At 49.5% G+C, this 19,103-nt stretch overlaps 1 protein-coding gene across 1 annotated transcript in view; it reads left to right on the top strand.

Moving 5' to 3' along the window:
- Window positions 1-261: 261 nt before the first annotated feature.
- Window positions 262-19,103, top strand: part of rhpn1 (rhophilin, Rho GTPase binding protein 1) — a gene marked incomplete at its 5' end in the record, with an annotated part of 72,802 nt that continues 53,960 nt past the window's right edge. The window contains 2 exon segments of the mRNA XM_084308378.1: window positions 262-281; window positions 642-741. Of these exon segments, the coding sequence (XP_084164504.1) occupies window positions 262-281; window positions 642-741 (120 nt within the window).

Genomic DNA, 19,103 nt, shown 5'->3' with positions numbered 1-19,103 from the left:
CTCGTGGAAGCTGCTCACGCTACACAAGTTGAAGAAATGAGAGCGGAGGAGGAGGAGGTGCATTTTTTTTATAAGTAGAGTATAACGTTGACGCCAGTTAGTAACGTTAGCGTCTTACTTCGCGTAGCGCTCATTAAGATTTCTAGATATCCATTCACGTTTCGAAAGTCATCGCATTTAGTTTGTTCACAGTTTGGGACCACATAAAACCGTTTAGGAAATGTAGCGTTTCCTTCGCTGCCAAGCTTTTCTTGATTCACGATGGAGGAACCTGCGACAAGGCAAGTGGTGGACTGAGTTTATTAATAACATTTCGGTTTAATAGCTAGCTAGCTCTGTGTGTCGTTACTTTTTAACCTCACAACGCTATTCGTTGCCTTTGGCGTTCATTCGTGGTACGCTCAGGACATGGTGGCTTATATTAGTTATGATGAATTGAAAATGGGGGACCCTGATGTAAACAAGACGATAGTCTTTCTCTGGTCTGCACCCCCTTAACAATTGTGGGTATTGAGCCGTACTGTATTGTACCCATTCTGCAATCTGTTAATACAATTTCCAATCAATCAATCAATTAATGACACGTTTAACTATTCAATAAATTAACGGCACCGCACCGTCGACATTCCCGTTCCCCGCAGAGAGCTCGAGATGTCACTGTCAGACGCTGCCTCGGATGACGAGATGCCTCTGACCTCAGCCCTGGTGGAGCAGGGCAGCCACAGTGGGAGCATCCGAAAGGTGAGACACCTAGTTAGCTATAGTAGCTACAGGTCTTTTAGCTATCAGACAGACAAGACAGACACGCAGTTAGACTAACGTTACAATAATTGACTGTGCACCTAATTCAAACCCAAAAGGTCTAAAAGTAATCTCTTAAAAGTGAGGACCGGTCAAAGCAGAAAGTCCCTCAGCAATAGTAACACACACACACACGCACGCACACACGCACACACGCACCCATTCAGGGGACATCCACTATATATAGACGGTTGAAAAGTGACAACACATTCTAAATGGACCCAAGTTGAATTCCTGTTGCAATGTTTGCTAATGCAATAATAACTGACAGGAAATTATTCTTGCATCCAAACTGTTCCCTATAAACGGAATTCCAGTGAACCCATCTATTGCTCAGGGTTCTCCCCAAGCTGTGACTCATATGAGTGTTTCCCAACACCCTAGTTGGGGAGAAACTGAAATAATTTATTTTGTTATCTGTTGTTTTAGGTTAGGTTGAGGTGTGAGGGCTCCATCGAGGTTAAGGTTAGGAGTAGGGGTTATAAACAACAATAATTTCTGTTATTATCATCACCAGTATGTGTCACAGCACCTCCTCTTTGAGACAAAGTCTTTACCGACTGTGTATTTATTTGAGCCCTTAAATTTTAATAGAATTAATAAATACAAAATAAAAATACTAAGGATGACAACAACGATGGTAACAAAACATATATATATATATATATATATATATATATATATATATATATATATATATATACAGGTATAGTGTTATAATAGTAATGTAAAAAAAATACAGCGGTTTGTCTTAGATATAGTAAATCAAATTCCTGTCCGATAGAAATTGACAAATCAATAAGATTGTTCACCTTAATTGTCTTGGTATACTTGTTTTTAAATATGCGTTTTCGTGCGCAAGAGGGTGGAGCCACGTATCCTGCGTTCCTTTGGAGCATAGTACTTTGTGCACGTTGTCAGAAATTAACACTACCTGACCGCAAGATGCAATGAAGCGTGTCAACAGTGGGCGCAGTGTGGATGTAACAGGCTAAACGCTAGGGCTGGGTACCGTTCACATTTGAACCGATACCCAACGGTACCTTTTTTGGTAGTTGTCATTTCTTTTTTATTTCAGTTGTAAAACTAAACGAAGTCTAAACTTCTCAATTTCAACATTGTTATCACAAAACACACCACACAAACTAAAACCCCTCCCTACCTCCCTCTCCCAAATGTAATTCGGTCGGTAACCTTAAGAGTACAGAGTTCGGTACCCAACCCTACTAAACGCTAAAACTCAACACGGAAAGCAGCACACAAAAGAATGATCTGAGACCTTTTTCTGCTGATCTCAACATAACCTCCTTGAGTCTCACTCAGGGCATGAGATTAACTGTTACTGACACATTATGTCTTCACTCACCGCGTGAAATTAACTGTTACTAACACATTATGTCTTCACTCAGGGCATGACATTAACTGTTACTAACACATTATGACTTCACTCAGGGCATGACATTAACTGTTACTAACACATTATGACTTCACTCACCGCGTGAAATTAACTGTTACTAACACATTATGTCTTCACTCAGGGCATGACATTAACTGTTACTAACACATTATGACTACACTCAGGGCATGACATTAACTGTTACTAACACATTATGACTTCACTCAGGGCATGCAATTAACTGTTACTAACACATTATGACTTCACTCAGGGCATGACATTAACTGTTACTAACACATTATGACTTCACTCAGGGCAGGAAATTAACTGTTACTAACACATTATGACTTCACTCAGGGCAGGACATTAACTGTTACTACATTATGACTTCACTCAGGGCAGGACATTAACTGTTACTAACACATTATGACTTCACTCGGGCAGGAAATTAACTGTTACTAACACATTATGACTTCACTCAGGGCAGGAAATTAACTGTTACTAACACATTATGACTTCACTCAGGGCAGGACATTAACTGTTACTAACACATTATGACTTCACTCAGGGCAGGACATTAACTGTTACTAACACATTATGACTTCACTCAGGGCAGGACATTAACTGTTACTAACACATTATGACTTCACTCGGCAGGAAATTAACTGTTACTTATGACTACACTCAGGGCATGACATTAACTGTTACTAACACATTACAGGGCTCTACAGTGCGACCATATTGCTCGCATATGCCCCTAAAAATAATTGTGTGCGAACCTCAAAAACCAATTACGCGCACGGTGTGCGAACTGCTGATGACAGCCTAAGTCGTACTTTTTATTTTTCCACTAAGAATCGTTAAAAAACTACAAGTCCCACATTGCACTCAAGCCAACGGTCCAATCACAGTAGAGTGAAGTGACTGGTTTCATGGGAAATAAAGCAAATGACCAATCGGAAGCTCTCATTTTGCTTGTTTACTTCCTGAAACTTTCCGAGACACTAACTTATTATAGTCTCTCTCTTACCAATAGCAATAGACTTTAGAACACCTAGATTTATTGATAGCAATAGTAATATAACGTTAATGCAACAAAACTAATGCCTTGCTTTGTTAATCATAACGTTGATGCAGTAGCGTATGTCGGTGTGTTGGCTGTAACGGACATGACAATAACATAACATGTACACATTAAAATTGCGATAATATATTCTAACATTTTCAAATCGATGCAGTTGAATTTCCCCCTTAGGATCGATGCATTGTTACACCCCTACACCAAAGTCACTGGCCCACTGTGTATCTGTGTGTATAATAACTTGGCTAGCGTTATCAACAGCAGAGGTGGGCAATGGGTCCAGCTGCAGCGCCGGAGTGCAAGCGGTGTGATGTAATTGGCAGACTCGACTGTCAATCAATGGTCTACCTGACACGCAAACTCAAACAATGTTTCTGTACTGGAGGTGTACACAGGGAGCGAAATTAACTTTTTGACTCACCGGCCAGTGGCGGGTAGATGGGAAGAATCTACCCGCCAAGCATTTTTCTTACCTGCCAAATTTTTTTTGATTAAAAAAAAAATATATATATATATATTTTATATAATTAAAAAAAAAAAAATATATATATTATATAATCATACTTGTAGTTGTATTATCTGCGAGACATCGCCACCACGCAATAAGTCAAAATGCTCGCTATCTGCAAACAGCTCCACTGTCTGTGTGTATACTTGAGTAGCCTCCAGCTCCAGCAAGGATTCTCCGGCGATGCAGCTAGACCCTATACTAATACACTACATTCAGCATGCAAGGATTCTCCGGCGCTGCAGCTGGACCCTATTGGTGTATAATGTTACGGTTCTTTGGTCAAATCACATTCATCAAGCCCTCAGCTAGAATATGCATTGAATCAATGTTATAAGAAAAGACATTGATATCAGGAGCTATCTGTAGCTACTGCTAGCCCGCTAGATAACGTTAAGACAATTTAGTTTACAGGGACATATAGATCTAACGTGAGCTAGCTAACGTGAGCTAGCTAACGTGAGCTAGCTAACGAGGGAACGGAGGTATTATGCACTCGAGTCGACTATTGCTGGAGCATTTGTTGATATCAGCAGCTATCAGTAGCTAGCCAGCTAGATACCGTTAGACAATGCCTCGTCATGTATTAAACTAAAAGTGAATAGTTGACTGGGTCATTGTTTAAACAGTAACGGTAGCTCATGGAGGTCCGATCTAGACTAGAGCAGACTGCCTCTGTGTTGATACGAGCAGAAGCCAATAGTATCCCGCTGCAGGGCTGGGCGGATATGACTCGTTGCCACGTTTTTTTTCAAAATAAGAGTATCATACGAACCGAATGTTGCTAACTGCCGGAGCCATCGATATTATGACTCTAGCTGCGCTTGGGGCGGAAATGAGACCCGCACAGATTTTCAAAATAAGAGTATCGTTATGAACTACACGTCTACACGCCACACGGCGGGCAGACCTCTCAGTGGCAAGCGCCAAAGGTAAAAACTGAGCGCCCCTGGCGGGTGGCGGGCTTAAATTTTGCCCCCTGGGTGTACAGTATTTCAATAGGCAACCCTGAAAGGATTATTTTTCTAGAAGAGCAACACAGCCAAAACATAAGCATTGTATGCATAAAAGGGGCTAAAGTTAAGTGACTGAACCTTTTGTAGCAGTAGTTTGATTTGATAGTTTATTTGATAGGGACAGCACATGTTAATGAACATCAAGTACAAAATACAAAATGTAAACATGCAGGGTTGTAGCACGAGCTAATTTACACACATGCATGCACAGTACAAATATACATTTATTTTTGAAAAAATAAATAAACTGTTACTTGAAATATTTTCACTGTGCTCCTAAATTTTTTTGGGTGCTACTAAATTTCTTTGTGTGCTCCTAAACTTTTTCATTTAGGAGCACATGTGCTCCTTGGGAAAAAGGTTAGCGTAGAGCCCTGCATTATAACTACACTCAGGGCTGGACATTAACTGTTACTAACACATTATGACTTCACTCAGGGCATGACATTAAATGTTACTAACACATTATGACCTCACTCGGCAGGAAATTAACTGTTACGTATAACTACACTCAGGGCAGGACATTAACTGTTACTAACACATTATGACTACACTCAGGCAGGAAATTAACTGTTACTTATGACTACACTCAGGGCAGGACATTAACTGTTACTAACACATTATGACTACACTCAGGCAGGAAATTAACTGTTAAGTATGACTACACTCAGGGCATGACATTGACTGTTACTAACACATTATGACTACACTCAGGGCATGCCATTAACTGTTACTAACACATTATGACTTCACTCAGGGCATGACATTAACTGTTACTAACACATTATGACTTCACTCAGGGCATGACATTAACTGTTACTAACACATTATCCCTTCACTCAGGGCAGGACATTAACTGTTACTAACACATCATGACTTCACTCTGGGCAGGAAATTAACTGTTACTAACACATTATGACTTCACTCAGGGCAGGACATTAACGGTTACTAACACATTATGACTACACTCAGGGCATGACATTAACTGTTGCTAACACATTATAACTACACTCAGGGCATGACATTAACTGTTACTAACACATTATGACTTCACTCAGGGCAGGACATTAACTGTTACTAACACATTATAACTACACTCAGGGCATGACATTAACTGTTACTAACACATTATGACTACACTCAGGGCATGAAATTAACTGTTACTAACACATTATGACTACACTCAGGGCATGAAATTAACTGTTACTAACACATTATGTCTTCACTCAGGGCATGACATTAACTGTTACTAACACATTATGACTACACTCAGGGCATGACATTAACTGTTACTAACACATTATGACGTCACTCAGGGCAGGGCATTAACGATAGGTTATGTAGATAACCTAGTTATATTAGTATTGGCTAAGCGCCCCGCTCTGAGCCTTACGAGATACTCCTATCTCCTGTGATACCTAATGTATCTCCCACGAACAAAAACACATGCACCCCACCTGTATGGGGCCCCGCCCCTTATGGTGGTACCGCCCATATAACCATGACCCTGGTCATGAAACACCCTTCCTCGCCAAAACCCGTCCCAGGAAAAGATCCCTCAAGAGGGAACTCAGGGCGCGCAGAGCGGGACGCTTAGCCAATACTAATATAACTAGGTTATCTACATAACCTATCGTTATATTTCGTATTGCATCGCGTCCCGCTCTGAGCCTTACGAGATAATGGGGAAGAGCGGGCGCGAGACCCGACAGATGTACCCCCTGAGGACCCGTAAGCCCACATCAAGGGGTGCGGGGAGCCCTGTCACCCCACCCTTCCTAACGAAGGGGGGGCGCAGTCAACTCCACCTGAATGCGAACAAGAGGGAGCCAGAACCCCTTGAACACACCGTACAGGCGGAACCACGTGTGACTCAACACACTGCGGCCCATACCCATACACTCCTGCTACCCGACCAAAGGACGGGAAGCAGGAAAGGCCACAGACCCCAGAACCGCCTGGGAGACAGAACCCCCGGTCATGTCCATGAGGAAAAACCTTACAAAGGAGCCCGGGGAGGACCATGAAGCTGCAGCACAGATGGCCTCCACCGAGGCCCCACCCAGGAGAGCGGCAGAGGCAGCCACCCCACGAGTGGAGTGCGCCCTGACGCCCCCAGGGGGATCCTGCCCAGCCAGCGTGTAGCAGAGGGTAACACCCTCGCACAACCAATGGGACAGGCGCTGCTCCGACAGTGCCTTACCAGCACGAGCCCCACCGTAACAGACAAAAAGCTGGTCGGTAACCCTGAAATCCTGAGTACGGCTGAGGTAAATCCCCAAGCACGGACTGGACATGACAGGTGAAGGCCCGCATCTAACTCACCAGTGTGAGGAGGAGGACGAAACGCCTGAACCACAATGTCCCGGGAGCGGAAGGAACTCCGGATATTCTTAGGCACGAAAGCAGGATTAGGTCGCAGAGTGACACCGCAATCGGTCCGAAAAGACAGGCACTCTGGATGTACCGAGAGAGCACAGAGCTCACCTACGCGTTTAGCGGAAGTGACAGCCAGAAGGAACGCGGTCCTGAAGGACAGCTGTCCCAACGGCGCCCGCTCGAGCGGCTCAAACGGGGCCAAGGACAACCGACCGAGGACCAATTGAAGATCCCAAGTCGGAGCCAAGGAGCGTTGCACCGGCTTAACGCGTCGAGCGCCAAGCAGGAAACGCTTCACAAGAGGGTGGCTGAACAAGACATCCCCTCAAACCCCTCATGATAGGAGGATATAGCTGCTGCATATACTCTCACCGTCGAAGCCGACAGTCTATCAAGGAGAGACTGGAGGTAACTAAGGACAGCAACCAGGGGGCAGGATACTGAGTCCTGGCCCCCCGCCTTACACCACACTTGGAACATACGTCATCTGCCCGCGTAAGCGTGACAGTGGAGGGAGCATGCGCATTCCAGATGGTAACACCATCAGGATCAAGAACCTGCGCCCCTCAACGTACCCGTCCCAACAACTGACCTAACAGATGTATGGGGAAGAATCCCTGGCGGCACGGCATCGGTCCCAGACCTGCCTGGCCATGTCCAGACGCAATCCTCACCCGTCAGGATGAGGGCCGCCCCGCGACAGTACACCTGCACCCACATTCTCCCTGCCGGGGATGTGGGGAGCCCTTAGGCCGCGCAGATGGAGGACGCCCATAGCCAGCCGCCCGCCGCCTGGTGCAGACAGGGGGAGCGTACTCCTCCCTGTCTGTCGATACACGACACTGACGTCGTATCGCCCGTCCTGATCAACACCATTTGTGGACCAGAAGGACCGCTTTCAACACCAACACATTGAACGTAGCGCAGACCGGGCAGCATGGTTTGCCAGCTGCCCCCTACTGCGTTGGCCCGACGCATCACCAGCGAGGGAGGCGTCGGTGAAAACGCGACGTGAGACAGCGCCGTAACCGTCCTAGGACGGAACCTCCCGAGCGTGTTGACAACACGCTCTGAGATGGATGCCCATAGCCCTCCAACCGTTGACTGGGAAGAGGAATACTCTACATCCAGTCTACAGCAACCCCAGGCTGGTAGAGACCTGCCTGGTACGAGACCTGACGATCCACCTTGACCGCGAAGGACCAGAACGTCATCAGGGCAGAACACTCCGTAACCCCGGATGACGCAGAGGCCCCAGTGCGGCCTCCACGCACTTGGTGAAGATGCGGGGAGCCAGAGAAAACCGAACGGCAGCCTCTGGTACTCATACGCTAACCCTGCAAAGGAAGCGTAGGTAAGCCCTAGGATGGAAGATCGGGGATGCGCATACGCATCCTACAGGTCTATGGAGGAGAACCAGACCCCCACCTGACAGTGTTCAACAGGTAGGAGACGATCCAAAAAATGCTGAACCTTCCCATGGGACAGGTCCAGCCTGGGTCTTACACCCCTCCCTCCCGACTTCTCGGGCAGAGAACACCGGGAGGAGAACGCCACGACGATGGCTTGCTTCGTCCACAGAGATTGGATCTCGTCGACCAGAGCTGTCCCTGCTGGAGACCCCGACAACAGGGTCTGTACCAAACCTGAAAACGGGTGGGGTTGTGTAAACACAAGTCCCCGCCTCACCATTCTCTCCATCTACCTCGACATATGGTACTGCCGTAGTCATATGTGACGACACTCCCAACGCACCCGCCGTCACGTGGCGCAGGTCCGCCAGGAACTGTAGATAGTTGGCCCGGTCCCCCCCGCTGTGCGAAGACAACCCTGGAATCGTGCGAGGAGCGCGTTCCGTGTCGGAACACCTGACCCTGACACCACCCACGAGGCAATCGCACCCAAGGGGGAACCCCGACAGAAAAGGGCCTGTCTGATACGGGGGGCTTCCGATCAAAAAAGCCCCCCCCACTGAACACCCCTCCAGAACATGCTGAAGGAGTTGTTCTGCAGCCGGACATGCAAGGTGTAAGGCCCCCATGGGTTCCTACACACCGTAGCCCTGCAGTGATATCACTACCACCCCAAACCATGTGAGCTGCGACCACTTGCCAATATTCCAGGAGTGGGAGCACCAACATGATACCTGGCCTGGCGAAGGCGAGGCCGGGGAAGCCCGCACTGTGTGCCTCAAAAGGTTTCGAGCCCCCCTGCTGACAACACTTAAGTTGACAGACGTAACACCAGGCTCAACCAACACAGTTCAAGGTGTGGGAGCCGCTTGACAGCACAACATTCTCACGGACAGACCCAGGCTCAGCCATCAACTGGGTGTCAGCCCCTGTCTCCATGAGAAGCGAAGAATGGGGCCGCATACGCTTCAAGAAGGTTCGCGGCCCGCAGCCAAAGGAACACACCCAGAACCCCGCTTCTGAGGGTAACAGAAAGCGGACTGAGCGGGGAGCGGGCTGCTCGCGGCAAAATGACGACGGAGTGGTTTACCAACACCGAAATCACCCAAAATGGCCGATCCCTCGGCCGCCAAGACTGTCGGCCTCGCGATACCCTGTCGATTCTCCAACCAGGGCACCACTGGCGGGGGAAACATGGCCGCCTGTCGAGGGCCCCGTCATCGCCGCTGACGAGGCCGTGCTCTCTCTTCTTCTGGCTGCGCGGTGTGAGGCGGTGTAGGGCCTAGGACAATACCGCCCGCGCTCCAGCAGAAGACCAAAATCCCCTGCGGAGAGGGGAACCCTGAGCGGTTATAGCTTGCGGCTGGGTCAAAGCTAATAACGTCAACAACCTCGCGCGATGTGTCGACGTCGGCTGGCCCTCAAGGCCCCTCCACCAGACACCATTTTTTTAATAAAAAAAACACCAATTCGAACACAGTTCTAATCGTTGCCAATTCCATACCGTGGCGGTACAAGCCTTAACAGCCCACCAGCCACTCGCCAGGCCGACCCATGGTGTCGGCCGGGCGGGGCATTGTTTCAATATATCAAAAACAAAGGACTGACGTTAACATGGAGCACCAGTGGTGATTGCAAACAGCACCCTCCACTGTGGTGTGGACCATGAAAAGGTTAAATGAATAAAAGAGCTAAACCACAAAAACTGTAGAATGAGCAAACCCATACACACAAAGTTTAAGGGGAGACGGACCAGACCCGTCTTCATTCAAAATATTCACAACAGAACACCAGCCCTAGTTTAGCCCATTTACCAAAAAAGGTAAACAAAGCCCCCCCCCCGCACTACTCCCCCAGTATACCGATTGACCGTCAGTATGAATGGTTTGAGAGGAGAGAAAGCTGTAGCAAGACAGACCTTCTCATAGCAGAGTGACAAAATGAAACAATAGCCCCCTACACAGGGCCGCCCCAGGAGATGGGGGCCTCGCGTCTAAAAACGCACAGGGCCTCACATTTCTCCCAAGCGGCCCTGCCCTTATACTACTGCAGCCTAACGCCAGGCAATGTGGAACCCAAGACAACAATTGCCTGTGCACAGACACGCAACATGTTTACCATGTCGGCTGGACCCATAGCCCCACTACCCGACGCCAACCCAGATGGGAACACCGTTCAACAAACCCCGCCGGAACACAAGGTAATACCTGGCTAGAACCTAGCCACGACCTACCCCGTTGTCAACCCATTTACCCGAAAAAGGTAAATAGAACTCAAAACCCCACAACAGCTACCGACTGACCTTCATTGATGAACCGGGCAAGAGGCGGGAGAGTGACAACATCTCACGGCGGAGACATTAAAACAGCATAGCAATTAGCAGTAGTGATAGCATGCGGCAGTAGCGATAGCATGTTAGCATAGCTTTAGATGTTTTAGCAGCACGCCCAAGACAGCTTGGAAACCGTTCCCTGCAGAGAACGTTCACCAAACCATCTTGCCCCTGGCGCCAACACACAACAAGGTTGTGTTAACAACACAAACCAGCATTACTAACACTAATACCCATGCCTGAAGACACAGGGCCTACCTGAGTACAAGCTGGCCCGACAGCCAGCCTTGTACAGCTGAACCTCGATGTGCAGTCATCAAACGAGGAACATCACAGGCCCGTCGTGTCGCCGAAAACATGCGTCGAAGATGCCAGGGGCCAGCAACCTCCGGTAAGCTTCCAACATTATTAATCTTCCTTAATCTTTTCATTCCGCTAGCTCGTATGGTGCACGCATCCAATACGCTGGGACGAAAATAGAGGAAGGGTGTTTCATGACCAGGGTCATGGTTATATGGGCGGTACCACCATAAGGGGCGGGGCCCCATACAGGTGGGGTGCATGTGTTTTTGTTCGTGGGAGATACATTAGGTATCACAGGAGATAGGAGTATCTCGTAAGGCTCAGAGCGGGACGTGATGCAATACGAAATATAACTGTTGCTAACACATTATGACTTCACTCAGGGCATGACATTAACTGTTACTAACACATTATGACTTCACTCTGGGCAGGACATTAACTGTTACTAACACATTATCCCTTCACTCAGGGCAGGGCATTAACTGTTGCTAACACATTATGACTACACTCAGGGCAGGACATTAACTGTTACTAACACATTATAACTACACTCAGGGCAGGACATTAACTGTTACTAACACATTATGACTTCACTCAGGGCATGACATTAACTGTTACTAACACACCATGACTTCACTCTGGGCATGACATTAACTGTTACTAACACATTATAACTACACTCAGGGCAGGACATTAACTGTTACTAACACATTATGACTTCACTCAGGGCATGACATTAACTGTTACTAACACATTATGACTTCACTCAGGGCAGGACATTAACTGTTACTAGCACATTATGACTTCACTCAGGGCAGGACATTAACTGTTACTAACACATTATGACTACACTCAGGGCATGACATTAACTGTTACTAACACATTATGTCTTCACTCAGGGCACGACATTAACTGTTACTAACACATTATGACTTCACTCAGGGCATGACATTAACTGTTACTAACACATTATGACTTCACTCAGGGCATGACATTAACTGTTACTAACACATTATCCCTTCACTCAGGGCAGGACATTAACTGTTACTAACACATCATGACTTCACTCTGGGCATGACATTAACTGTTACTAACACATTATGACTTCACTCAGGGCATGACATTAACTGTTACTAACACATTATGACTTCACTCAGGGCAGGACATTAACAGTTACTAGCACATTATGACTTCACTTAGGGCATGACATTAACTGTTACTAACACATTATGACTACACTCAGGGCAGGAAATTAACTGTTATTATCACATTATTCAAAATGGTTGAAGGCTACCTGCCAAAGTGCCTGGTTTAATGTAGACGGAACTTGCCAGCGATGACAAACGTTTACCAGCACTTTTGGCTGGTGGCTCAGCTGGTGTTAACTTCCCACCCTGATTACACCACTAAACTATCATGAAGCACAACGCACTTCCAGTGTGTGCACTGCAGGCACCCTTGCCACCTCACTCCCGATGGCTGAGCGGAGCACGCTAATCCACGCAGGCACCCTGAGGATTACTCGACGTGTTACCTACCAAGCAAACACCTTAACTGGGTGAGAGGGAAAGATAGAGGGAAGGAGGCAGAGGAGGCCAGAGGAAGAGTGGCGTGGCTGGGAGAAGTTGGCGGCAGCGAGAGGGGCGGAGGAGGACAGGGAGTATACTGTACGTTGTGTTTACAATATCGACCTCTGCTCAGATCACGTTGCAGTATACTCACATTGGCACGAGGCAGTGCTGTATTCTATGGTAGGTTTGTCTGATCATTTTAGTCAGCAGGCACGTCTTATACATCGCTGTGGGGTGCTGGCGACAAGAGAGGTTATGATAAGGTAAGATGTAGGGATGCACCGAATATTCGGCCACCGAAAATGATGGGCCGAAAATGGTTAAAAAGCCATTTTCGGCTTTCGACCGAAAGGGTTTTAGCACCGAAAATATATCACTGAATTTCAAAGAACAGGGTTACGTAACGTTCGTAACGTAAAGTGTTGTTGTGATGACGTAATCAAAACGCGGCTACAGACTTTGCGCAATGCTCATGTTAGTCACCGTTGGTTTTGCTCCGCAACGATTGTGTGTCATTATGTTTATTTTTACTACCTTTTTTATGGAAAATACACTTGCGGGGACGTCATACGACCGCCAGTCACTTATAGACCTAAACTCCGGACTTAAAGAGGAGTTTAGAGACACTTTATGCCAAGATTGGCCATCGGAGATCAGGCGGGACAAAGACAAAGGCGGCCGCAGGAAGACACACAGGGGCAGGAGAAGCGGAATCAGATTGCTAAAAAGATCTGCTTACCGTCCGGTGATCCCATCCATCTTTCTGGCAAATGTATGTTCGCTGGAGAGCAGGATGGATGATTTACCGGCGAGGGTCCGATTCCAGCGAGAGGTGAGGGACTGCAACATCATGTGCTTCACGGAGACATGGTTGAAACCAGCAACTCTGGATCACAGCGTCTCTCCCTCGGACTCCTTCACCGTCTTGCGAGCGGACCGTACAGAGCATCCCCCTGTAAGAGCATCCGGTAAGAGCATCGGCGGGGGTGTCTGTCTCCTTACCAACAATGGCTGGGTAAGCCCAAAGGTGATAAAGATACTCTCCAGTTCATGCTCCCCGGACCTGGAACATCTGGCCATTCAATGTCGACCGTTTCATCTACCCCGAGAGTTCACCGCGATCATCATGACGGCAGTATACATCTAACAGCTAACAGCGGAGCTACAGGGACATCTCAACATCCACCAGATCAAGCACCCGGACGCAGCAATGATCATAGCCGGCGATTTCAACCAGGCGAATCTGAAGAAAGTGATGCCATCCTTTTTTCAGCACATCGCCTGCTCCACCAGAGGAGGAAACACGCTGGATCATTGCTACACCCCGTTCAGAGCCGGTACAAGGCAGTACCGGCTCCGCCATTAGCGGGGGCTACAAGCACATCGGATCACGACTCCATTTTCCTCATTCCTGCTTACAGGCAGAGATCACGTGACGCTGCCGTGTCACGTGAGGTAAAGAGATGGTCCGACCAATCAGAGGCCACGCTTCAGGACGCCCTCGAAGATGTCGACTGGGGAATGTTCGAGGGATAGTAGGTAGGGACAGTGGGAATCTCGTTCATCCATTCATGCGCGTCACTAATTAGATGACGAGGCATTTGGCTATTAATGAGTGAGAGCACCTAGCCCGCCGCTCACCTGCACCGATTCCAGCCTTGGGTGAGCGGCGCTTTACCCGTCTCACGCTCAGTGCCAGCACCCGACATGGCGCTCGAGGGGTGGCCGGGGCGGACACCCACCAAGAATCTCTACAAAACGCAACTCTTCACAGGCAACCCGCCCCAATCTACTTGCTCACGAGGGCCAGACTATATCCCTGACTGTAGGGTCGTGGGCCGGAAATCACTGCTCCGACCCACTGTTTTATTGCGCTCTGCCCCTGCGTTGGGGGTGGAGGTATTACCCCCCAAACCAGGGCAGACGCGCTCCCACACTACGGGCTATCGTCCGCCACTCCTGCCAGTAGGCTTTCACTGCGATCGCCCCTAGCCCAGATCCGTTTTCGACCAGAACGACCTAGAACAGATAGTCCGAAACCTGGTCCGCTCAGCCGCAATCCATCATCCTGTGACATGAATTGCAATAATTGAGATATAACTTCCATTTATACTGTCACTCCACCAACTAACCCGTGCGGGAATCATGCACCAACGGGAACTGCGTCCAAGACCAGACTCGTACCAGGTCACCTACCTGAACTTACCTGACTCGGGGGCTTCCAAAATCAGCTGGACCGCTCCAGCGCAGATTTTCACGGGAAACGGAGACTAATGGGGGGTGCATCCCGTAATCGCACTCCCCTCGTGCCCCAGAGACCCACCTCCCCTCCTCTGTGGCCCAGTGGCGGCCGTAGCTCCACTGACTCCTACCGCGCTGGAGGTTGTCTCTTGCCTGCTCGCCCAGACCGGCCCACCCCATGTGTCCTCGTTCGCAGCCCGGAGGCCGCAATCAAGGTCGTAGCAGGGAGCCAGACACTGGTCAGGCTAGAGATGGGGACTAGGATTATGAGCTTTCCGTCCACGTTTAAGGGGGCGAGGGCTTGCGCCCACGACACCCCAAATGCGAAGATTTCTTCGGCCAGGCGTTCGCCGCCCTGCTCCCTCCCTTCAACCACGCCGACTCACCCACATGACTCCGGTTGTGACCCAGGGGCCACAGTCAAGCGACCTGAGGGCCGCCCCTACAAAGTCGTAATGGGTGTCCGATCATGCCTTCTGGGACGGGGCCTTTTCATGCCACGGGAATTATAAGAAGGATAACCGCCGGGTGCTACCGCCCCTGCCCGCGAGACACAGAGTGACCGGTGCACGCGACCAGAGGGAGACTTCGAATCCCCCCGCCTCTCCCCATGAGGGAGAGGGGAGTTGGGAACCGCGGCGGCGCGCGAGGGGCCGGAGCCACCCCGCGCTTAGGTTTTATGGTTCTCGTTATGTGAGATTTATCTCGTCTGTACTTAGGGGGACAAAGGCTTGCGCCTGTGACGCCCCAACCGCGAGGGTGGCTCGACAGCCATCCTCGATTCTTGGCTGCCGCCCTCCATCCGCGCCGGCTCACCCACATGACTCCGGCCGCGGCCCTTTGGTCAACGGTCAAAAGCCTTAGTGGGGATCCGAACACAGTCTTCGGTACGGTGCCAAGGGTTCCGAAGGAGTCACGCTACGCCATTCACCATCCTCAAATGTCAGGGAGACACGAGGGGTGAATCTCCTTGGCTGCCACCCTCCATCCGCGCCGGCTCACCCACATGACTCCGGCCGCGGCCCTAGGGTCAACGGTCAAAAGCCTTAGTGGGGATCCGAACACGGTCTTCGGTATAGGGCCAAGAGTTCCGGGGGAGTCACGCTACCGACCGAGGAGTCACGCTACCGTCCGAGGTTTCACGCTCTACTGAGAGGACCGCCCCGGCCTCTCGAAGACTTCGCCACCCCCAACTACATACAGCAGCTGAGGGTGTTTCCCGCAGACCACCACGCGGAGGTGTCTTCATTAGGGGTGGCACGCAGAGCACTAAGGGTCCAGGTCTAGCACCTCCATAGATGCTCGTTCCTGGATTAGTTCCCCTCACACCGGCCATTCCGACCTGCTTAAAACAATCACCTATTCCCCCTTTGCCATGAGACTGTGTCCGCACAGGTCCCACTAACTCCGGTGGAATACGTTTCCTTAAGAGAGTCATAGTTACTCCCGCCGTTTACCCGCGCTTCATTGAATTTCTTCACTTTGACATTCAGAGCACTGGGCAGAAATCACATCGCGTCAACACCCACCTCGGTCCTTCGCGATGCTTTGTTTTAATTAAACAGTCGGATTCCCCTGGCCCCGCACGGCCTCCGCGAGAACCATGCCGAAGCGCGAGACCCACGAAGACAACACAGAACGGGCCGACTTCCGAGCTTCCGGCGGCGGAGAGAGGAGGGCGATGGGTCGACTGCTCTTCCAGCTGCGGCACAAGCCCAGCCCCGCTTCACACCTCAGCCCGACGACCCAGCCCTTAGAGCCAATCCTTATCCCGAAGTTACGGATCTGATTGCCGACTTCCCTTATCTACCTTGTTCTAACATGCCAGAGGCTGTTCACCTTGGAGACCTGCTGCGGATATGGGTATGGCCTGGCGCGAGATTTACACCTTCTCCCCCGGATTTTCAAGGGCCAGCGAGAGCTCACCGGACGCCACCGGAACCGCAACGCTTTCCAGGGCACGGGCCCCTCTCTCGGGGCGAACCCATTCCAGGGCGCCCTGCTTATGACCCGCGCTTACTGGGAATTCCTCGTTGATGGGAAATAATTGCAATCCCCAATCCCTATCACGAGTGGGGTTCAGCGGGTTACCCACGCCTCTCGGCGAGGGGTAGACACACGCTGATCCACTCATTGTGGCGTGCGTGCAGCCCCGGACATCTAAGGGCATCACAGACCTGTTATTGCTCAATTTCGTGTGGCTGAACGCCACTTGTCCCTCTAAGAAGTTTAAGACCGACCTCTCGGGGCCGCCTAACTAGTTAGCATGCCGGAGTCTCGTTCGTTATCGGAATTAACCAGACAAATCACTCCACCAACTAAGAACGGCCATGCACCACCACCCACAGAATCGAGAAAGAGCAATCAATCTGTCAATCCTTTCCGTGTCCGGGCCGGGTGAGGTTTCCCGTGTTGAGTCAAATTAAGCCGCAGGCTCCATTCCTGGTGGTGCCCTTCCGTCAATTCCTTTAAGTTTCAGCTTTGCAACCATACTCCCCCCGGAACCCAAAGACTTTGCTTTCCCGGATGCTGCCAGGCGGGTCATGGGAATAACGCTGCCGGCGGTCAGGGTGGGGGATCAGACCTCCAACACCATCACCCTGAGCATCGGGTCCCCCCAGGGCTGTGTTCTGAGCCCCCTGCTGTACTCACTATACACACATGACTGTATGGCCAAGTTCAGCTCCAACTCCATAGTGAAGTTTGCGGACGACACAGTGTTGGTGGGGCTGATCTCGGACAACGACGAGAAGGCCTACCGGGAGGAGGTTGAGGTACTGGAACGCTGGTGCCAGGACAACAGCCTGCTCCTGAACATTGGTAAAACCAAGGAGCTGATCGTGGATTTTAGGAGGAGACAGCAGGGGACACACACACCACTGAGGATAAACGGGGCTACCGTGGACAGGGTGAGCAGCTTCAAGTACCTGGGGGTCCACATCTCAGAGGATCTGACATGGACAACACACATAGACTCAGTCGTAAAAAAGGCGAAGCAGCGCCTCTACCACCTGAGACAGTTAAGGAAGTTCAGAGTATCTGGGAAGATACTCCAGTCCTTCTACTCCGGAGCTGTAGAGAGCATCTTGACTGGAAACATCACTGCCTGGTATGGAAACAGCACGGCACAGGACAAGAAGGCCCTACAGAGAGTGGTGCGCTCAGCCGAGCGTACCACGGGTATTGCACTACCACCCCTGCAGGTCCTATACAACAAGAGGTGCAAATCCAGAGCCTGCAGAATAATGAAAGACCCTCACCACCCCAACAACAGCCTGTTCAAGCTGCTGCGGTCAGGCAAACGCCTGCGAACACCAGCAACTAGGACAGAGAGACTTTGGCTCAGCTTCTTCCCCCAGGCCATCAGAGCCTTGAACGCTGAACTCTCTACACACAAGCACACATGAGCACACACACAACACACACACTGTACACGCTCACACACTAGCAGCCACTTTAACATGAGCACACACACACTCATGCTGCACACGCTCACACTTATGGTCACTTTACAAAAGGAAAGGTCATTTTAAGAATAGTATAGTATAACTTGAGATTGTATAATATAGCATTGTATAGCAGTGTACATAAAGACCCAGTGCCTCATCCGTAGCTAACAGTGTATTGCACTACCACAGGACCTAGCATGTCCTACCATACTCTGTAAATAACTCATGTACATATACCGATATGCCCTACTTTGATTACTGTATTATTGCACAATGTCGTTCTATTGGATTCTATTATATTATTATATATTATTATTGTATTATGCACAATCGTTGCGGGCAAGACCCCCCGCATTTCATTGTATACTTGTATGCCGTGACAAATAAAACTCTTGACTTGACTTGAACGTGAGCAGCTTGGCAGCTCTTCCTGCGTTCTACAGCCTGTGATAACTAACTCCTCTTGGGAGTTGCGCTGTTTCTATGTAAACTCTGCGAGCAACGCATCCAATAAATGTGTCTTTAACATGCTTTATATCCTCGCCATTACTATATGCCCGTTGCGGTTAAAACCTTTTAAACTAACGTTAGCGTTAAGCTAGCTAACAGCGCTT

This window comes from Notolepis coatsorum (genome assembly GCF_963971535.1).
Source record: "Notolepis coatsorum genome assembly, chromosome: 2".
NCBI lineage: Eukaryota > Metazoa > Chordata > Actinopteri > Aulopiformes > Paralepididae > Notolepis > Notolepis coatsorum.
This window is presented reverse-complemented; position numbering and strand designations above follow the sequence as displayed.